The sequence below is a fragment of the Ixodes scapularis genome, unplaced genomic scaffold (genome assembly GCF_016920785.2).
Source record: "Ixodes scapularis isolate PalLabHiFi unplaced genomic scaffold, ASM1692078v2 PGA_scaffold10__122_contigs__length_95168666, whole genome shotgun sequence".
NCBI lineage: Eukaryota > Metazoa > Arthropoda > Arachnida > Ixodida > Ixodidae > Ixodes > Ixodes scapularis.
In genome coordinates, this window is record NW_024609836.1 from 80,624,474 (window position 1) to 80,647,089 (window position 22,616).

The following is a 22,616-nucleotide window of genomic DNA, read 5'->3' on the forward strand; positions in this document are numbered from 1 at the left end:
CTCGGTCACGACGTTTGCAACGCAAAGTGAGAGGATGTGGCGAAAACGTCGAGCGTGACAACTTTCGAGCTTTGCTGCGTATCCTCGCTCAAATTCCTCTCGCCACGCGACAACAAAGGCATGCGCGGGTGGCACGAATCTTGGCAGGAGAGGTCCGTCATTAAATTGCAACGCTTTCCTCGGATTGACTCGCTCCCTCTTTCGAATCAACGGGCGCTTTATCCGAGAGTCGTGCATCTGGCGCCATCTCCATTTAGGCGCAACAAGTAGAAGACAACACTCGGTTGAAAGCGCACGCCGCCGTCTGCTTGCGGCGACTATCGGAAGATAGCACCACGAGCACTGGCCCCTTGCGTAAGGCTGCACTGGCATCCGCCGTTGGAAGTGTCATGAGAAGAAAAAAAAAAATAACCAATACCCAAACTCTTAATTTTGGTATCCTCAGTTTCTTAAAGTCGCTAAGTAACATCGCGGTAAGATTATCACCACGCATAACAATTCAATGCCAGTGTTATTCCTTCCCTCCGTCCAGACAATTTGAGAGAAAGCGTTCGCGCATTGCGGGTCTTGAAATACTGGCAGCTTATCTCAAACTCCAGCTACATTGTGCCTAAATAGTATCACGCACGGCCATATATATACATATATATATAATACGCCGTACAAAAGGCAGTCAGCAGATCTGGGGCATGTTTCGTTCGTGTACGACAGTGCAGTCACATTCATCATAGAAAAACTGTCTAAAGACACGTTCAAAGTACACATACGTATCAAGTAAACATATTTCGAACAGCTTGGAGATGTGTCTGCACATAATTTCGTCATCCTGTGTGCAGCGAACACCCATTGTTTTTTGTGCGGTGCATGAGTGGTATACGAGATTAAGCGAGATAAAAAAAAAAGAAAAGAAATTCAGTTCAACTGCCCTTGCAGGGTTTTGCTTTAATCAACTTCGCGAGACACTATGTTCCGATTTCTTGCCGAAAATCGCTGGCCCGAGGAAGCGAGCGGAAAGATAGAAACTGCCGTATGAGTGCCGGTCTTTAACCGGTGAGCACGCTCACTGCCGAAGCGCAATCCAGACAGACGGTTTCATTCCCGAGCTTCCTCACAATGCTGCCTGGGTCGCACTCCACCGTCTTGGGGATACCTGCGAAGGAGGAACATCGTTTAATTCATCAAATATGCACAATGAGCACAGCATCCGCTTCCGTGGAAGGGAGATTAAAACTGACACGCATACAGGCCCCACAATACGTCAAGCGCCGTTTGACTCCGTATACAGAAAGGGTATCGAAGTAAAGAGATAGCGTCCCGTGGGATCTACTCAAATTGGAGCCAGGCCTAAAAAGCAAGGCCTGCGCATGACGTCATGAGAGGTTTTGTTTTCATCTCCGGCCCGAGCCAAGCGGCAAACGAGCTGAAAGCTCCATGAAAGACGCCGCCGGAAAGCGGCTGACGGGTACGCATCTTGGCGTCACCGCGTGGTTGCGGCTCGCTCATTGCGAGAAGCTGGTGGGACTGCCAGCACAAGCGGATCATTTCTTGAATGAAGCTTGGGTAGCGTTGCAAAGGAGATGGATGATCTAAATAGACGCTACCGGTATCAGAGAAATAAAGGCGCACTCACAGGTCGCATTGTGTGTGCCGTAGCAAGGACACTTGTCGCAGAAGACATCCATGAAAAGGTAGGCGCAAAGCTCATCTTCCTTGCAGACCTGAAAGAGCAGATACAAATCAACGCGCAAATAACACTTAAGCGCCATTAAACAAACAACAAAAAACACTGCAGTAGCACATTGATTTATTGCGAATGCGAGAACCGAGAGTTTGGCGATTCCTTAGATAAAAAACGGAACAAATTTGAAATGCTTAATCCTACGAATTAAACACGGACTGTGCAGTGTGTTTCCAGTTCGTCTCATAATTAGGAGATAGCGCGTCTGCGGCATTACGAGTACATATATAGAAGCAATAACCGTGATAATCAAATCAGGAAGATATAGTGTATTGAATTAAAGAAGGAAAGGTCGATGCTTCGATTCCCGCCGTGGTGCACCACCTTTTCTTTTGGCAGACAACTGGCCATGTTATCGGATTTTCGGTACAAGATTTCGTGGCGCTCTATACGTTTTGAAGCCAGTCCCAAAAACAATTTTGCGTTATTATGGAAGTTTAGCTCGCATTGCTTCCAATGATCTTCACCAAAGCCTCCCCAGGTAGCGTATTCAGATCGAGTCTAAGGCGCTAGACATGCAGCATGGCATATACCGCAGGTGTAATGCGGTCCATCTGTGGAGGTTGTCTCTCGCTAAGATGTATGCGATTCTTTCGAGATCTAAAATTGAAATCGCCTGAAATCCAGACCTACCACGTGCTCGCATCTTGTATCTTCATTCTCTATGATGATACCTGCAAAAACGTTAAGATAACATGGTAATCATCGGAATATGTATTATACTCTTCTTTAGCCGCGGTCACCACACTGCTAATAGATCATACAAAAGACAGTCTGACTCCACAATCTGAAGCATGTTTTTTTTCTTTCCCTTGTATGAATGGTCCTGTCACAGCGATCATACAAAAAAATTGTCTTCTGCAGACATATTCGAAGCATACATATGTAATGATGCAAACATGCTTTGAAGTTCGAAGATATGTTTGAGGTGCATCCGCTGATAATTATGTCATAGTGTCTGAAGCGAACGCCGTGTCCCTTGTGTGATGTATGAGCAGCTATGAATGCGGCTTTACGTATGGGTATGCGCAGCGCAAGTTCGTCTGCTACTTTTGCAGGGGTTGTGGTGACGTCAGAAAGACGCCGAGCTCTGATTGGCCCTGATGGAAGGATAGTGGGTAGACCTCAAGGCAGCTTACTTTGACGTCTACCCACTATCCTTCTTCAATCAGAGCCAATCAGAGCTCGCCGTCTTTCTGACGTCACCACAAGCCCCGGCCAAAGAAGCAAACGAACTTGCGTTCCCCATTGTTTTAACCAACTCTCTCCTTGTCTCAGCCGTCCTACACTATATCTGCTCGTTTGAGGTGCTATAGTTCACGATTTCTTTAAGAATGTGAGATATGATCTGGCGAAACCACATTAGGGAATCCTAAAACAGGCTAATCCGTGCTTCCTACAATTCTTCTGTTAGTTCTTCTGGCTCACGGGTGTCCGATAGCAAGCCGAAAGAAGTACTTGTCAGAGGAAGTGTGGCTAGACGGCGAGCATTTCGACGCATCTTATACGGACATAAAAAGAAAACTGCTGGGTATTAAGTCCCTCCATCCATACCAATCGCATGGCGGGATGTATTGACTCGTCTTGGATATCATTTCCGGGCCAACGATCCAGCTCTATATGCTATATATCATTCTATAGAAGAAAAGCTGCAAAATAAAACTTGTCGTCTTGATAAAAAACAAAAAACACGCAGTCTACAAAAGCTTTTTTTTTAGTATATAAACGTTTCTTTGTTGACAACTTGCCAGCCGTCACAGTTAAAATACAGATACAAAACTGCCTGTCCTCTCGGTACGTTCCAAAGGAGCAAACCATTTACAAATTCTCTGTTACGGGATGTCGTCACAACGTTGCGTGACGCGACGATGTCACGCGACCGTCAGGAAAGCACGGGGTTACGTGACCACATGATGTCGCAGTGTTAACGTGATATCGTCGTGTCACGTGACGTCGCCGCGTCATCTGACGACCGCCACGCTGATGGCGTCACAGTGAACCTTTCGAGCCGCTGATTATGTCACCTGAAAGCTGTGTGGTCACCATCGAGGCTACGTGCCACGGACACGAAAACGCTAAGGGTTGGGGCTATAGGTGACTTATATTAAAAACTTCAAGGGCGCCTCGTGTACTTCTTGTGAAGATAGAAAGCAAGGATAGTCCAGGTTTATGACCCTCGCCTTTATTGCCATTTGTGGGTTCAGCACAAGAAGTCATATGCCGCAAAGTTGAAACCGGCAAGCTCTTTTGAAAAACAAGATAAATAAATAAATAACTGATCTAGATCGTATTTAAAGAATCATTTAAAAGAATCTGCTGCATCTGATGTTATGTTTTTATATTGTTCACGGCGCCGGTCTCTTATCGCGGCCGCGTGGCGTGTATCCGACCGCCTGGTCCTAAAGCCCCCTTATACCTGGTCTCCCAACGCGGCGAGAGAAAAATAAGGAGGAAAAGGAGGACACCCTAGCAACGGCGCTCAAGCAGGATTGGCTGACTCGTGGAGAATGACGCTGCCGCCGTCAACATAGGCACCGGTTGAAACTAGTTTCTGAATCGGTAGCGCAGCTTTGTGGTAAGGCGTCTGCTTCTTGCGCAGCTGACCCCGGTTCAATCCACAGTGTGGGCTTAGTTTTTTATTTATTTTTTCTCGAACATTTTATTTTGTCGAGACATTTGCCGATATTTACGACATTTCTTTTTTACAACTAACACTGAAAAACACGAAAGTTGTCGACGAAACTTCGCTGAACTAAATGGTATCGGACTCCCTTTCCGGAGGTGCATGGGGAACAGCGGGGCTTAGGTTGCCGGCGGACACCGCGAAGCGGCGTGTGAGGGGGGTCCAAGTGGGTTTATAGTTCTGTAGCGAACAGCCGCAGACTGTCGCCGCGAAGCGGCGTGAACGCAGGTGGGGGCTGGGTTAACACGCTCCCCAGTGATAGACGCGCCGTCCGAATCCAAAATCCAAGTTCCCGCGCCTCGTCAACCGCCCTGTCCCGGGGGCATAGCTCTCGTTTGGCGCCTATTTAAGCGGCTGCGGTGACAAGGCATGCTGCTCTTGGGCCGGCTTCCGGAGAATAAACGTTGCCAGAGTTATGCCAGCGTCTCCGAGGCGTCGACCCCGCTGACAAGGTCAGAAATTTCCCGGTTCTTATGCTCTACGTTTGGAGGAAGCAAAGCGAGCTTCCAATTATGTTTTCGGCCGAGGCGTTTAAAGAATGCACAAAAAGTCAGGTTTGAAAACTGCCTTCACTTACATTCCCAAGGATATAAGGGGCAGTTCATGTGCCGGGAGACGTAGCCCTCAACGCACTGGAGAGGGAGAGAAACAAAATAAACACATAAAGGTGAATGTCTGTCTTGGGACCTTTTGGTAACTTTTAATGCACGCATGGTACATGGTTACAAACAAACAAAAAGTTTTGCGGTGCCTGGATATCTACTACATCGCTAGAGACAAGAAAGCTCGCCGTTTGACGTGATCGATGTCAAGGGCGGATGCCAGACATCTTCAGTTTTTGCTTATGTACGACAATCGCGTGGACCGACTGGGATGCGCATAAGATGACCCTTCTTCAAGCACCGGCGGCCAACAGAGTGCCTCAATCGGTCTGTTGCCTCCCGGAAGGCGTTGCGCACTGCTGGTGAACATCCTCCGCTATTTTGTTTATTGGTTTCGGTTTCGATAAGTCTCAGAAGCGTGGCGGGCGTCCTCTACGACGGCAAAACACAGGAGGAACAATTGGAGACGTGGTGGTCACGGGGTCAGATGACGCAGACACTGCAGTCGCGTGGACCACCGTGGCCACGTGACGCGTCACGTGACGCTTGCTAATGTGACTCGTTCGCTTTTTGTGTCGGTCATTTTTCTCTGTCGCCGTCTTACGTCTGCTTTTTTTTTTTTTCATAGCTAGAAACGATTGCAAACAGGCTGTCGGGCCACCACCATGTTCCTGTTCATGCAAGGAAGCATGTGCAATTGCAAACCCGACATAGTCACCTTCACGCGCATGCCGCACGTGCTTCCACTCATGGGGCACCAGTCCGTACGCCGTGCTTGCACTGGCGGACATAGTTGTGTGCGCAACAGGTGAGCGCGTGTTGACAGCGAGCTTCCACAGTTCTTTTGCAACGTGCATTCCGCACCATCAAGATTGCCGGCCTAAGCAGCCTATTAATATGAGCTCGACCTGAGTATGCGCTCTAAACAGCGCCCTCAAATATGGCATCTGCTAATACAGGCAATCTTGATGGTCCGGAATGCACGTTGCAAAAGAACTGTGGAAGCTCGCCATCAGCACGTGCTCAGCATCGCGCACACAGCTACGGCCGCCATTGAATAGTCCCTATATGTAGTATTCAATGCCTGTAAATATGAGTTTGATCCGAGCGTGCGCAGTAAACAGTGCCCACCAATATGGTGTCCAGTGAACACCCTTTATAGTTTGTTGCAGGTTATGAAAAGTAGCACAAGCTCGACCTACAAAGCCCTCCACTCTTTCCACTTTAGTCGAGCGGACGATGCAGAGGAAGGAACCTCCGATCCTGACGAGCTGAGAGCTTTGCGGGAAGCGCCTGTCCCGCTCTTCTTCTCCTGCGACAGACTAGGAATACCTGTTTTACGTTACAAAGACTCCTTGCTACGGAGACATTATATAATATTTATTTTAAGGCGAAAACCTTATATGTCCCATTACGGCAAAATGCGGCGTCGGCGTTGTGCCCGAAAGACGGCCATAAAAATACGTCACCAAGCACGCGCCGATAAGGCAAAGCCGACGCGCCTCAGAAATAAAACCTAAAGAAAAGCACAGCAAAGCAGATGCTTCGTCACGGGAGCCGTGAAGCCGGCGGGGCGCCGCGCATGCGCAGTGGGGGAACGTGATGTCACCGCCGGAGCGAAACATTTCACTCGCGGGACTATAATGCTTCCGTATTCCTACACGTAGGCAGTCTTAAGAAGTGTCTTTTTCACATTTAACATTTGGTATTAACATATTGAACGAGATAAAGAAAAATTTACGAAGTGAAACTTATGGCTCTACAATTTAGACTAATCATGCAGGTTTGAACTCACCGAACAGTTAGTGTCTGTGGCGTCGATACCTGAAACAACAAAATACGCGTTAAGAACAGTCGCGTCCCGCGAGGAGGACACGAACAAGTGACGTAGGAGGTAAACTCACAGTATGACTCAGTTTCGCAGTTAGACGACGGGGAGTAGTTGTAGTGAGACACGCAAAGCTGTCCCTCAGAGCAGTCGGCAGTCTACGAGAGCGAAGGGCGAGAAAAAATCAACACGAATCACGATGAACTCAATTATTCCTGGAAGGACAAGGAGCGCGTTCCTCTTAAAATATATGCAAGTTTCAAATAAGATCGCTTTATGACAGATAACGTACAGTGGCACAGATGGTAGCACTGACGTTTGCGTTCCCGTCGCTGGCTACGCAGCCAACTGTAAGGTAGCCTGTAAAAAGAAGAAAAGAAGAGGTCTGTACATGTGCTACTGTAAAAGTCACTTCCAACTTCAGAATCCCAGGTTGCGGCAAGTCCCGTGCATCTCATTACCACTTTGTAGCCAATCCGATCGCAGCATTAGTCAATCAGAATACCAAAGGACGAATCAGGAGAAGAGAAACGGGAACATAATATGCCATGCACTGTGTTTCTTAAATATCAGTAGCTATGATGAGAATGCGTATCTTAGCCGTGACTCCCGCACAATAAATGTAAAAAGATTTTTTTAAATAAATGTATTATGTTTGAGGGTGACGCTATAGCCTCCTATATAATGACAAAGCCACTGGGAGTGGCCGCCAAAACAGGAAAGGAGGAGCGGAAGACAACGGATGAGAGGAGAGCCACGTGACTGGCGCCCCGCTGCGGCGAGGCGCCGAAACACACTTGTCCCGAGCGAACAAGTGTGTTTCGGGTCCTCGCCGCTGCAAAAGCTGTGCGCTGACGTCCAGGTTCCCCGATAAATGGCTCTGATTCTCTGTGCTACCAGATCCTCGCGCTCCAAATCTGCGACCAGACACTTTATGGCTCCGTCGTCGAACTGCCAGGCTTTGTGAGTATAAAGGAGGCTATGGTGAAGCATATATAGATTATCATGATTATACCCGGTGTCTTTTTTAGACTTTACAAATATGTTTTTAAAGAAAACCGTGAAAGGAGCTACACTAATCCGGTTTGTGCAGGTTAGTTAAGCGGTCAGGGGGACACAATAGACGGGGCTAATCTTCACGAGAAGTCGACCAATTAACTCTAAGTTGTTTATTAACTTTATATTCAGTGAAAATAAACGTATGGGTCTGATTAGAGACTTGCCGAGAGTCGTCGAAAATCACTAAATCAGGTATTTTTAGAAAAAAAAAAACTTTGGGCGCGTGGGAAGCGCAGTAATGCCCTGAAGTTAATATATTCGTAAAACAATCACAAAGCTGGCGATGAAAAATAAAAGAAATAAAAAAGAAACGCGAACGATGAGAGAAGAAAAAACCCGCAGGTGCGTTATCGCACTGGTAGCCTCACCCCTGCTACACGAGGGGGAGGTTTAGCGTATCACCGTACTTTCCACATGCTTCAAGACTTTCTAAAACACACTAATTTAGTGGTTTTCAATTACTCTCAACAAATTCCCAATTGAAACCATATGTTTCTTTGCACAAAATGCAAGGTTATTTAAAATATTTTAGTTAATTAGCCGTACCATCGTGATGATTATACTTCTCTACCATGTCCGCCTGGATGGATAACTGTCTTGGACCAACCGCATTGCTTTAACGGGGTTTTTAAACAAGATTTCAAAGTACGCTCTGTGTGTTTTCATATTCTGGGCAACAGTTAGGAAAAAGCATGACACTTTCGTAACCTGTCCCGAGGTCGAACCTAATTTTTAGATCGAATTGAAAGAAGGTCGTATAAAGATAAAATTGGTAGTTGAAAGAATATTTTTTTCGTTGCATCATTTGAAGTATATACTTCATGGGAAGCATTTCTGAAGTTTAAAAGCTGTTATCAACTAAATTAATGTTATTGTGTTCTACCACACAACCCTTGACACGCACTACGCAATGTTAAACTGGCTAACAAGCACATTTGAATTTCAGTAAAACCTAAAAAAAAACTAAAAAATTCCGGGCACTGCAACATTTGTTAGCAGCGTATAATAAAGTAATCTAAAAACGCACTAAAGATTTTTACACATTACGATGAAATTTTCGGTTAGAATAACAAAAAAGTAAAAACCACGATATAAAATGTTGAACTTCAAAATATATTCAATGGAAATTAAAAAAAAAAACATGTGAGTATTTTTTTTTTTATAGACAATCGGCCCTGTTCAATCATCTATACAGTTAACCGCACAAATATGTAGTATGACTATTTCAGCGGCGCGAAGTCTGCCTCAAGGGCGCTTACGTGTATCCAATGTTCAGACTGGAAGCTTTTGCGTGTTGGCAAGGCATGATTAATTAAAACGTACAGCGAAACATACAGGGTGGAGAAAAGGAGACAAACTACCGCTGAATTTACTTGTAATTTCAGTGGTTTTTTGTCTCCTTTCTTCCGTCCCGTCTGCTTCGTTGTACATTTTAAATAGTATCCATTGTAAATGAAAAAAAAAAGGCTTAGCCATTTTGGCCAGTTTGCAGTGTATCGGAATAAAATTACTCACGGGAATAATACGTTTAGAGTAAACTGTAGAAGGAATCTGGTGGATAGGAAGTGTACTCACCAGCGATCGCTAAAAACGTGATGGCTAGAGATCGGAGCATTATGGGCGGCGTAAACCGTCAGCAATTCAAGAACAGCACTGGTCGGTTTCAAGAGCGAACTGCTGAAGGCATTTGTGTCCGCAGTGTGTGTGTGTCAGCTTCCGAGAACCGCAGTGATCAGGCAAGCAAACAGCTGCAACGGCACGTGTACAGCGACGGCTGATTTTTGGTATTTTTCGTGGCAACAACAGGGCAGGAAATGTGCGTTGCCTCGTGGCAATCGTTGCCTCGTTTCATTGTTTTTTTCTTTTCTTTTGAGGTACACACTCTATGCGGTTTCCGGTAGTAAAATGAATTCGAAGTTTCTAGTTCATACTCAACAAAAAAAATATATAGAAACAATGTGTGAAACATCGGATGTCTGGTACGTCATATTCTCTATGGTATACCTGGCAGCAGGGAACACGTTTTTTGAGAACGTTTCTCGGAGCCGCACCGACCAGGCTTGAAACGTTTGCAAGCAGCCGCATTTCAACAGCTAGTCCGGCCACCGTGGATGGAAAACACTTTGTTTTGGGTGCCAGTCTGGAAACCGTGGGTATACGCCTAGGCAATGCTCGACTATCAGACGATCTACCTGCACCAGCAGCAAGATGGCGGCGTCGGAGGCCGTACTTGCAAACGTTTATAGACCAACTCAACTCTCTTATGTCACGTCGCTGCGGTGACGCTGCGGTTGGCACTGCGCATGCGCAGATGCTTCGCCTCACGCCACGAATCTGTTTTCTGCGCACGCGCGCCGTCCACACCCGGCGTGAGCAAACGCGAGGTCGTCTCGTAAACAGTGTCGGCCGTCGCTGGAGTCCGATGGAGCCGATTCAAGCAGCGGCATAAAGTGCACCGTCACGGCGCACGTCGTCTTTGTGCGTTTGATATATGAAGACCTCCTCACACACTCTCCTCGGTTTTCGTGAAACGTAATCCCACGACGACGGCGCAAACTTGGCGATTGAGCCCGAACCCGTCGCGCCGAGCGTCCGTCGACGCTTTCGTTGGCCACGAGTTCCGGCCGAACTCTGACGGAGCACTCGGGTCCAATCACGTGCCCGCCCTCGGGGTCGTGGTGGGTTGGTCTCAATATTAAAATGTTTGTGCTTCGCTTTCTACGTGTTGCCGGCCGAGGTTGTGCCGCTAAGCGAAGTACTCGGTCAATTAAATACTATAAATGAAAAACACAAATTATTGGAATATCTTTCCTAACATTTGGGGGAACTGGGCAGCCCATGGATTTCATGATAATGCAATTAATGCAAAGGTGCAAGCGAGCTGGACAAGAATGACGATAATAATCCCTGGAGAAGGGGAAAACATAGCCCAAAGGGCCAGGCGGATTTTTTGGAAGCGCGCCAGTGACCTAGCTGTGATTGCCTTTTGTCCTTCCTGTTCCCCTTCTTCAGGGATTATTATCGTCACCCATGTAATGAAGGCAAGCCAGCTGGTTAAAGTTAGACATTTCTAAAGCCTAAGACGGAGGCTACAAAGAAGGGACAAGCACAAGACGTCTCAATTAACACAGCTACTAAAATTTTATTCAGGATTACCCATGTAATCCCGGATGTTCACAGAGTCCAGAATAGATGTTCGTTTCCGTTTACGCGTGTTCAATTCTACAGAAGGAAAACAACGAAAATCCGACATATGGCTTTCCTCCTCGTCCCTCCAGCGCGAATGAAGTATCGCGTTTGTCGTGACAGCTGGAGCAACACCTTCTGGATACCAAGGGCCTCATTGCTGAATTTTTGACGTCATGTGTCGAAGGCCAGTGCGGGGCACGCAACGGACCCAAGAGTTGCATCAGAGCTACGCGTGGGCCCGCGTCCCCACTCATTGAACACGAGTCAAAGCCGAACACTGACGTAGCACTGGTGTTTGTGCCGGCGTTGGCCTCCAGTAGATGACGTAACAAAACACTTCGACAAGGCATTGTTACGTGGAAGCTGTTGGTTTGTTCGAACAGACGAACCGATTCGGTGCACACTCTTCTGACTCATACCCAGAATTAGCTGTCAGATGCTCTTTCTCTGACTTGCGTTGCCGGTGTTCATCACAGTCGTGCTCCAGGCTTGTCAGTGGTTATGGCTGATAATGTGCACGAGCATTGATAGATGTCTTTCGTCTTTCGTGAATGTGTGTCGATGGATGTTAATAAGCGCAATTCGAGCGCCACATGCAGTGTTCGTACCTAATTCGTGAACTGGGTTCGACTGGCGTGGTTGAGCACTGCAAATTTATCGCCGAAAAAAAAGACTGAAACGTCTGCCACCGAGAAAAACAAATAGTCCGCTTTTGTTTTCAAATTTCAGATCGAATACCAGGTTTCTGACACCCTGCACTAGTTTGAGTTTGCCCCACTACGCGACATGTGCTCAGTAAACTTCAAAACCTATTAATATTGTTTTATGGTTCCTACCCAGCTTGCTTGTATTTTTGGGGTATAAAAGCCTTTGTCCTAGGCGAGAATTATATCATCATCAAATTATTAAGATAATAAAGAAACTGTAAGGGCGGAAGCCGACTCCAGTGAAGGTTGATCACCATACACAGCATCTTGAAGCCGTCGAAGCAAGCACAAGAAAACACACACGAGTTTTCAATTCGTCTCTGTTGGTTTGTTGCGCTGTTTTCAGTCTCACGGTGGTGTTCGTTACTGTAGTATGCTGGCGCAGATGATGACAAAATTTCTGTTACTTTGAATATTTAAAATAGCTTAATATGAGGAGGAATTAGTAACTTTCCAGTACCACCAAACTGCAAGAAACATGCCATATCTACATTCGACAAAATGATATTTATTTTCCGTGAACACATACATTAACACTACACTTATTCCTAATTTAAGAACGCACTTATTCATCTCCGATCACATCACAGCCGCACATTAGGATCGTCATATGTCAAGGACCATTGCATCAGTGCATTAACAAACCTGAGAAGGTGAAAGCAACATTAATGAAACGCCTAATAATAAAAACAGCATGTTCATCACTCGGTAGACACTGCTGCCTTGTGCCTCTTCCGTGTTCATCCGGCAACTGCGCCTGCTGTATATGACTGAGTACTTTAAAACCTCTTTGGATATCTTACAACGAGACAGACCACTAGTGCAATCTGGCGGATAACACTTGGCATCTCCATATATATTTTTTTTTCTTTCGTGCATCATTGTTTTTACGGTTGAAAAATACTTGTCAAAACGTTATATTTCTTGTAAATAGCACGTAGATTTGGTGTCGCAAATACCACATGTCCTTCACTCTAGTGAAATGTAGTTCCAGAACCACTTCATGGATGGCTTTAGCGTGCCAGTATGTTCTTTCGTCGCAAGAGATCACAATAAGAGCTCGGTCGTAAGCAAACGCAAGTGTGTGAACGGGCCTTCAAACCAGAAGTAGCCGCGTCCTCGTCCTTCATCGACGACGTCAGGGGAACTAGCCTTTGTGCCATCATCATATACATAGAACAACACATTCGTACGAACAGAACATCCCATCCCTTTTTGGTGTTTACCAGCTGACTTTGTTCCCGAAATTCTCGTCACTAGGCCTACTTCCCGCCCTTTAGGGAATTGGCAATGTCGATGATGGGCTCGAGGAAGTTGCCGATGTCGGCACCCCCTGGTGCCACGGGTGGCAGCGGAGGAAGCTTCTTGCAGGCGTCGGAACCGCGGCTGTGCACACCGCACACCAGACTCAAGACCTGGCCGAAAATGTGCTCGTTGACGCTCGTCAGGAACTCGAGCGCGGGTGTGTGATCGCAGTCTTTCACGGCTGTCTGAAGGCAGTCCAGGAGGTTGTGGTAGTGGCTGAGTACAAGAACAACAAACGCCGTGAGTCTTCAAGAGAGAACGTTTTATACGCGGTCGAGACAAATGTCCGCTTTAGTGTTTTGACATGTTTTGGTGGTTTATTAGCCCGTTTTCACGCCTCCCCCCTGCTCTCCGCATCGAAGACGCCGCTATATTGAGGTTCCGCCTGTCTACGGAGTTCCGGTTTTTTCAGCGGGTACCAGGAACAGTTGAGGAAGGGAGAAAACGATCAACAAAAGCTTCAAGTCGGGAGTTTTGGTAGCTCGTTTCAATAACTCAGATAACGATACACGATGCTCCGCCGGCGCCTTTGCGCATGAGTCGTATTGTTATCAGGTATCGTTATCGGAGTTACCGGAACGCTCGAATACGACTTCCTATTGTTACCAGCTAGCACGCTATTCATCTTATAGCTGTCCCTACAGAAATGAGGTCTTCCGGCATTGGCAGTGAACTTCTATTCTTGACAGAACGAAGTGAAGTTTTCTACCCGCATCGTAAACACGTTTTTTTTTTTTTTTTCATTTTCTCACTTGCTTTTGATCAAAGAAAGAAAAGCATTGTGTCGCAAAAATGGCTGTGTGTCCCCAAAATCAGGTGGGGACACAACGCCCCTCAGGTGGACTTCTGTTTGCGTTTCAAAGTGTAGCGGCTTAACGACGTTCGCCAACTTTAGGGGAAAAAAAAGAATCTTTTTCGCGCAGTTTTGTGGGTCCCTATAAGTACACCACACCCTCCTATACATGACACTGGGTTTATATGAGAAACAATCTTTACGAAGAAACTTTCGCAGTCATAAGCGTTTTTCTTTTACTGTGCCTCGGTGCGACGAAAGACCCGGTTGGCAGATATTCGGGCCCAAATGCAATAGCGAGTTTTAGAATAGGGGGCCCCAAGCTATCTGGGGCACCCAAAGCTGTGCGGCCCCCTATTCTAAAACTCGTTAATAACCAACTATAGCGTTATAACGCTACCCCCAAGCAGTATAAAAACTCATAAGCTCCCTTAAGACGGGGCCACATTGCTTATACATTATACAAAAGACAGTCAGCAAATACGAGTCACTGCAATATCCGTGGTTCGAATGCCGCGTACCAAGTTTTCTCCTTAAACATAATGTATTGCAGCTTTCAAAGCGCGGATCTCGGGGTGACTCGCGTTCGAATCTGCATGCAGACTGTCTTCCGTATGATGTATGAGCAATGCGAACCAGTCTTTACTGATGCCCAAAGAAGCGAATGGCAGGCGAACCACGCTCGGAAACGCTATCGCACACCAAACCACCTGTGGTGGCAGCCCATCAGACGGATGCATACTAATTCGGATGCATACTCATTAGTAATGAATGCGTAAATATAGCAAGCACACCTCTTTTTAAATGAAGCTGCGGTGACGGTAAACTCACCAGCAGGCGTAGTTGATTTTTTCTTTGCGGGTGACGTTCGCCACGATGCCTTCAAAACTTTCAAAAGCAGTCTTGAGGCAAACGTTCAGCTGGCCACCTGCAGCGTTCATGCACTGGACGCTGTCCTGGTACTCTGTGGAAGACAGCATGAACAAGATGTGAAGGTGAGTTTCTTGCGGGGAGTAAAGGGTAGGAAGCCGCCACACACTAGATGATCAACTGACGCAATAATACCGTTATAGAACAAATTTTGACAGCCTCAACTTAAACCCCCGAAAAACGAGATCGATTCCTTACCGAAAATAGTACGTGCGCAGGGCTACACAATATTACTTTTTTTTTAAATAAATATTGCTCTATGGGTTTAATATGCTCTGAAAAAGTGAGAAAAAAAATGAAAATAATAAAAAAAAATATGTCAAGCAGGTTGTTTACTAGTAGACTGCATCTGTTGACAGATATATTACTTTATATTTTGGCATTCGTTCGTTTAATGGGGCTTGAAATACAAATATATAACACTGTATGCGCGGCTGGTAAGGTCCTCAACACTGTAAATTTATCGACAACTGAGTATTGATTAGGTTTTGGTTGGAATTTAAAACATTCCATTTACTGCGTCCTGACAACATTCTATGCAGCTTCATCGTGGGTTTGTGCCACGTCGTTAATGCGAGCGTATTCTCCATGGTGCTGCCAAGGCTATACAAGGCTATACTTGCGCGAGCGCGTGGCTTCGTTTGAAGTCTCCTTCGCACAGTACAGCGTGCGTGCCAGACACATACAAGGCGATGCAATTGGCTTACGCAGCAGTGGATGTCTGCAGCACTGTGAGCACTATGCTATCCTTGACAACGTCGCACAGCAATATTGAGGCTGGGTGTCTATGGCTCGCACTGGCGTCACACATCAGCGGCTATTGATGGTGGCCTTTCTGCCGAGCGCGTCTGTGCAGCACACCTTTCCCACCACCGAACCTGCTTCCCTCGGCAAGAACAAGTACGCGGAGCAAAAGTTCATCTGCGTCTTGCTCAGGGGCTGCGATGGTATGAGAACGTCGAGCCCTTATTGGCTGATCGAACAAAATAGTGGGTAGACCTCGAGTCATCTAGCCCCAGAGCTAGGCGTCGTTCTGACGTCACAGCAACTCATTCGCAAGAAGCAGACGACTTGCCTTGCGCACAGGAATTACAACCAGCATGATGCGATGACGTAAAGTGCAAGCCACGTGCAAGCGATGGGGGCAGCGTTGTCGGTAGTGCTTACGTTGCCTCATTTCCGTGTCCGGGGTGCAGATGGCTTCGATGTCTTCCTCGGCCGCATGGTACGCCAAGAGGCCCACCACGCGCGGAAGCTGTTCCAGGCACCTGCCGGCGAAGCTCGAAGTGCATCGCACCTGCGTCAATTGCGTCCTGCAAGAACACCAAAAGAATGCCATCAGACCTCTCTTCAAAAGTACGTGCCATCGAGTAGCTGCTCCGTCATTGCCTTTGTACACATTTTTATGCCTGAGTCCCACTAAAGCGACGAATAGAGAAGCAACCGACACCAAGACACCTCAAGAGCGTGCAGCATGCACATAAAGGCGAACTATGTGGAGTATAAGTGCGCCTGCTTCTTGCGCAGGGGTTGCCCTGACGTCAGAACGCCGATCTCTGATTGGCTCCGATTGGAAGGATAATGGGTAGACCTCAAGGCAGCTAGCATTGCGGTCTACCCACTATCTCTTCATCAGAGCCAATCATAGCTCGTCGTTTTGACGTCAGGGCAACCGCTGCGAATGAAACAGACGAATTTGCACTCCGCATTGACAATCTTGTCGCCCCTCGGTGTTCGCGAAGTATACAGCACGCGTGATGTGAAGCCTGCCAAAGGTACCTTCGCGTGCGCGTTGCACGGGCTTGAGACCTGCCGCTGTCGGTTGCTCCTGTTTGTAGCTCTATGTGGGATTAGGGAATTAGCACGTATTAAACGCGAGGGCTCCATGCGCGTACGGCAAAAACTCCGATCCAATCCCACGCTTCATGACCAAGAAATGGCGACTGCCAGTTTTGCTTGATGGGGGTTTTGTAAAGGGTCTGTCAAACTCGGAATCGATGTCTGGTCTCGGCGATTAATGCGACCCGTGGGCAAGCGCCGTCCGCTTCGATCACACTATGGCCACTAGAGTCACAGACTGCTTGAAAAACGCGGCGTAAATATCTTATCATCGCTACGTAGCCAATCATATTGCAGCATCGGTCGATAAGAAATCCTAGGAACCAACCACGAAGCAATAGGCCTGATCATAACAAGTCACGCCCTGCCTTTGTTAAGACGTCAGGGACTATACTAAATCTACATTTAGCGGAGTTATACCCTCGGCGGCCACCGCATTATTTTGCATAGTTTTATCGCGTTAAGAACGTCAGTACCTTCTGCCGTAACCCCACTAAGAAATCAGATGAACGGTCGACCATCCCGACAAACTGGCTCTTCTCATCGGTCTCGTCGCCCGACTGCTATCAACTCTAACGATCGACTGGGTTCTTGCGACGGGTGCATCGAGAAAGGCGGAGTTCCTTACTCGCATTGGTTCTCGAGCTCCGCCTCGGTCTCCGCCATGCGCGTCGCCTTGCCGTAGGGAACGTAATCCGTGCCGCAGGAGCGCAGGTCCTTCAGGCTGCAACCGGGCGATTCGTTCAGCAGACACCAACAGCTACCTAGAAAGTGAGTAGAGAGAGAAAGAGATAGTCAGATCATATCAACGTCTCTCGTTGCTTTGACCCTAATATTGACGGTTTACTCAACTATACTTCTATAAGCAGACTTTTTCCAGCACGGTCGCTGAGCAAACTATTAACCTCGCAGAAAAAAAAACACAAAAAAACGGGACACCAATTTGTTTTATGCGTTACGCCTTGCTTTACAAATAATTTATTTATTTTGAGCAACTTCACCTAATAGAGTGAGCTGTTTGCAGTTCGAATACGCTGAGAGGTACTGAAAACAGTGACTTGTAAGCGTGTATGTCAACCATGTTCTAGGTTTCAACCAGCCTCGACTACATTCCTACCTAGCAAGAAACGAAAAGAACCAAGCACCTTGCACAACGGCTGTCTGGGATAGTATTGCGTCATTGTAAGGTCGTAATATACATATAAATGGCCGTAAAGTACACGGAGGAAAATCCAAGAGTTTTGATCCCGAAGAAATAAGGAATGATCTTGCTGTTATCCTTTAATATAGCGATCGTTGTACATCACACCGTAGTTAAGCTTTTTCCTGTGGAAGACATGTTTTTTACCTGTCTTCCAGAAAACAGTTCTTAACAAACTAACAAAAAAAAGGGTTACTTACCGGCAACGGTACTCAGAAGCACATAGAAACAAGCAGAGAAATTCGCCATGTCGAACAACTGGGTGTTGATCGGGACTGACTGTACTCCTCAGGAAGACAGTGCCTTTAAATACCTATTTGACCGCTTTCAACTCTTGAAGCTTCAATCCTCCTTTCCACGTCCAACCGGAAGTCCGCAACTCCCCCGCGGTGACGTAAGAGCATAACGTAAAACGCCGTTCGGACTGCAATGGCAGTCACATTTTTGTTCGCGGGGCGCCAAACGCGGAGGTCAAACCGAAGCGCTTGTCTGCCGTCGTGTACGATATCAACCGTGATGACATTCAAAAGAGTGCAGACGTCCCTTTCCACCGAACTGTACCACCGGGTGTTTGGCTTGCCCACGTCACTTCCTGGTGGTGACGTAGTAAACTGCGATCGGCGATGTCCTCCAGAGTAACTGAATCCCCCCGGTGAGGGCAGGGCATGGAGGTCGAACGGAGTTTGTCGTCGCGTCTTACGTCAAATGCCGTCAGACCTCAAGTGGAACGCGAGGCCTCCTTTCCGGTCGCTTCCACAGACCCGCCGAACCGCTTGCCCAATATTACCTTGGGGCGGGTGGGGAACACCAATGATGACGTGTTTAGGGGCCTTGTCTTTCAGGTGATATTGACTTGCTTAAGGCCCTTCCCGACAGTGACACGGTACTGTGTCCCCGAAGCCGTTGCTCCAGCAACCTCTATCGCCGTTGGGTGGCCATGAAGGTCGAGCCGTTCCTCTAGAGACGTTATCCCACCATACCATCAGATCGGGGCATGAAAATCGAAGTAAATGTCACGAAGTGAGGCAGGACGTGCGAGCGAAGGACGGCCAGTGTCAGGCTCGCCGACAGATAGAAACACCGAGGGAGAAAGTGCGTCAGGGGTCGCGTGCACGGCGCTTTGGTGCAAATTTTAGCTCTGTCCGACGCTGTGTAGACGGCCTCGCGAAATACTCTAAATATATGTCGTACCAGTCCACGCAGTGTTCAAGGACAACGACCGTTCGCGGTCTTTGAACACGTGACTTCGCACCTCGGCGATATTATAAACACGAGACAGATTATACTATCGCCATTCCGGCGCACGAAGTTGCCTTAATGCCGAGGTTAAACTTTATTTACATAAACTTGGGAGATAAAATATATTTTTTTCTTTTATCTATTGATCAAACCGACATATGCAGAACTGCGTTTAATAAGGAACGCAGAGGACGCTAACTCCAGTCTGCGAATGCTTTCAACACTGGTCGCTTTATGTCCTAGTTTACCCTCCAATATTTAATGCAGAACAGAACTTTAAGGCGACCGCCACAGTTTCCATATCACTCTCTTTCACACCAAACACTACTACAATATGTTCAGTCTGCCGCGGTTCTCCAAATCATCTACCTTATCTATAAACCATCCCATTTTGATTTCTATTTCGTCACTTTCAATTCTTTGGTACATGTTCAAATTTTACAGCGTCAGCTGTTAGTCGCCCGTTCCCCGGTTTTTCGAAGGCGTGAGCGTAAACGAAAAGTTTCCCCGATAAATTTAGCGGAGAAGTTTCCGTCACGGGACCTATGCACCAATTCAGTTGCTCCGCTAAATTTGGCGGGAAAATCGATGTCACCTGACTTGCGCACCTATTCAGCTTCACCGCTCAATATGGCAGGAAAAGACATCACGACCTTAAAATCATTTAGCCATTTACAACACACCGACGCTAAATCAACGCATCGTCGTTTCAACATCAAATCGCCGTATGACGCATGATTGGAGCGATATCGATCGACCGTCATCGTCATATCGTCGAATAAGCAGCACAGCTGACGCTGTCTAAACGCAAATGTTGCAACATGTTTCGAAAACTTCTTTATGTTTTGTTCTATAGCCACTAATCTATTTTTTCTGCCAAAAATGTGTTCATAAAGAGTTTTTCTTCTTTTTTTTAAGTGAGGTGAAATCACGTTACGTCTGCTTTTGATTTAAACAATTTTTTGCCACGGTCCTTGGGTCAGGATTGGACTTCACATCTCCACTTAGCAGTAGAACCATATCACATCTCAAGTGAGCAATACTTGAGGGCAGACAGCACCACTAAGAATACGCAATCGCTTTTAAGCTATGATACGTTTTGATGTCTACGTAGCTGCACAAAAAAGATGAAACGATTCATTCGTGGCTATACCACGCAAGTGCTGCCGTGCCCACTGAAGCCTGATCCGAAGGGGGCGTACTTGAAGATTGAGTTGATGCCTATGTCCCTCGGTTGTGCGTCCATGACACAAGTCATAGTTCGAAAAAAAGCAGTCTTGTACACGGGGGTTACCCTCGCGTAAAACCTCGGGTCACTGGGGTAGTAGCCAAGTAGAGACCCTGACGTACTCGTGCTCCAGTCAGATCCGGGCCGTTTTCTCAGACCCATTCCCTTACGGTAGATGGGGTTGAAGTAAAAGTACAGGCACGCTCAAAAAAATAAAAAAGGATTAATTCATGATTGCTTCACTCGCGCTCGTTTCCTTTCATAACGCGAGTAAAATGGCGTACGTGTTCGTGCTGAGGAGGGACTCCATTTCTTCCAGAGGATCCGGAGGCGAGGTGTTTTCAGTAGTTCTTAGGTTGCAGCAGTTGATAGCGTGTGGCCAGTAACAATTGATGCCATGCATATCGTTTCTTTTTATCTTGGTATTTTTATTTCATCCATTTTAATACCAGCCATTACCTTTTTTGTGGTATTTTCTCTGCATCCCAACCACTGTGGAAGAAACATTTAGGTGATGACTCTCTGTCTGACGCGGCGACCGCATTATGTTCGGCGCACCGAGCGCGTCACTCGCACGGTGATAGATGGCGCCCAAGTATCGGGTCCCTTCCAAATCAACCGCTCCGGTTGTTTCTCCCAGCGGTGTTCCCGCATTCCCTCGCTCATCGCTTCTTGTTGTGCCCACGGTGGAAGAAACACATTTAGGTGATGACTCTCTGTCCGACGCGGCGGCCACATTATGTTCGGCGCACTGAGCGCGCTTCACTCGAAGGGGGACCGATAAGGGCCAAAAACGGGATCCCTCCCAAACCGACCGCTCCAGTTGTTTCTCCCAGCGGTGGTCCGGCATTTTCCGCTCACCGCTTCTTGTTGTAGCTCACCGCCACCACGCCGCCACCAAGTCACCAAAGTCCGTAAATCTGGTAAATCTGTGTTCTCTTCTTCTTCTTCTTCTTCTTCTTCGCGTTAAGGCTCATCTTCGTGCACGATGGCTGCACCTGTGATCGACACAGCACTAAAGCAAAACACGAGGAGGCCAGCCACTGGCCACACACCACCACCACACCACCACACCGCGAAAAAGGCGAGCACGCTACGCCGCCGACACCGTGGCCGCCGAGGAGGGACCTCACACCTCAACGCCCTCCGCGGCGGAGCGGAACTAACTACTCCTGGTTCGAGACTAGCTCCGAACACGATCTGGTCGCTCGCTCCCTGCGGAAAGGGCGGCCAGTGTCATCAGCTAAATGTGTTTCTTCCACCGTGATCCCAACGCATTCCAATGCAAAGATATTACGCCTGCAGCGTCTTTTAGGGTTCAAGCGTAAGGCAATCTGTGGTTTCCTATTTCTATCCTACGACAGCCGTGACGACGTGGGGGCTTACGTCGAGGTGTACGACTGCGATTTACCGGGAAATCCGTGCGCTCTATGTTGCGTGAATTAAGGAGTTACGGTGGTCGACAACACGTCAGTAGAGGTGACCTTGCTGGGTGGTCCGTGATGGTGAACTCAACTTCTCCACAAACGTCCACCCCACCGCCTCACCACGCCGGATGCTGGGTTTTGCGCAAAACAACAACGAGAGCCTGAGACCCGCCGTCCTCGGGCTCTTCACACAGCCCTTGTTCTACCGCCGACAAAGTTAAGTCCGCCTGTTTGGCCACCACGGGCAGCATGAGCCAGTCATGGGCGCGTTACTGCTGAAAAGTATCAGTGCTACGGTTACAGTGGCTTAGGAGGAAGAAGGAACCTTCTACATTAAGTTCCAAACTTGAAAGAATAAATATAGCGTCACTTAGGTACTACAATAATGAAACACGTATGCATCTGCTAGAGTACTGATCGGCCGTTAGGTCACCACATGCAGTCTCAGCTCTATGGACACTTCGGGCTAACCAACGAAGAGCATGCAGCCTATGGCATCTATGGACGGAGCTCCGCAATTCCTCGCCTTATGCAGCGGTAGACATTCCAATGTCGGAAGTCCTAAAGTAGCAGTCACACTGCACATGCATCATATATTAAAGGTACGCTGCAGACATGATGACAACATTATCATGCGGACACGCCTCAGGCATGTTTGAATCATGTTTGCTTCCTACACATGTGCACTTTGAACATGTCTGCAGGCAGCGTTTGTTTGGATGTGACAGGCCCATCATACAAAGAATAAATGCCTTAGACGAGGTCTGCACACTGTCTTTTTTGTTGTATTATGAAAGGTGTTCCTCGTGCTTTATGATCATAAGAAATCTATTGATCGCGGAACTAGA

General features: G+C 47.3%; 2 protein-coding genes across 2 annotated transcripts; both read right to left on the bottom strand.

Moving 5' to 3' along the window:
- Window positions 1–1,030: 1,030 nt before the first annotated feature.
- Window positions 1,031–9,525, bottom strand: LOC8041212. The gene is made up of 6 exons (XM_042288604.1): window positions 9,486–9,525; window positions 6,819–6,847; window positions 4,999–5,053; window positions 2,372–2,412; window positions 1,631–1,718; window positions 1,031–1,150 (listed from the first exon to the last, which is right to left on the bottom strand). Exons 1-6 carry the CDS (start codon window positions 9,523–9,525, stop codon window positions 1,044–1,046), a joined length of 360 nt encoding a protein of 119 aa, XP_042144538.1. The 3' UTR covers window positions 1,031–1,043.
- Window positions 9,526–13,068: 3,543 nt separating this feature from the next.
- Window positions 13,069–18,123, bottom strand: LOC121047796. Its single transcript, XM_042288605.1, has 5 exons — window positions 18,075–18,123; window positions 17,302–17,437; window positions 16,002–16,147; window positions 14,736–14,868; window positions 13,069–13,327 (listed from the first exon to the last, which is right to left on the bottom strand). Exons 1-5 carry the CDS (start codon window positions 18,121–18,123, stop codon window positions 13,069–13,071), a joined length of 723 nt encoding a protein of 240 aa, XP_042144539.1.
- Window positions 18,124–22,616: the final 4,493 nt, after the last annotated feature.

Coding starts and splice junctions, on each gene's coding strand:
- LOC8041212 (XM_042288604.1), bottom strand. CDS start 9,525: ATGCTCCGATCTCTAGCCATCACGTTTTTAGCGATCGCTG. Junction 1,719..2,371: donor ATACAAGATGCGAGCACGTG/GTAGGTCTGGAT, acceptor CTGCTCTTTCAG/GTCTGCAAGGAAGATGAGCT. Junction 1,151..1,630: donor CGGCACACACAATGCGACCT/GTGAGTGCGCCT, acceptor CCTCCTTCGCAG/GTATCCCCAAGACGGTGGAG.
- LOC121047796 (XM_042288605.1), bottom strand. CDS start 18,123: ATGGCGAATTTCTCTGCTTGTTTCTATGTGCTTCTGAGTACCGTTGCC. Junction 17,438..18,074: donor GCTTCTGAGTACCGTTGCCG/GTAAGTAACCCT, acceptor CTCACTTTCTAG/GTAGCTGTTGGTGTCTGCTG. Junction 13,328..14,735: donor AAAATCAACTACGCCTGCTG/GTGAGTTTACCG, acceptor TCTTGTACTCAG/CCACTACCACAACCTCCTGG.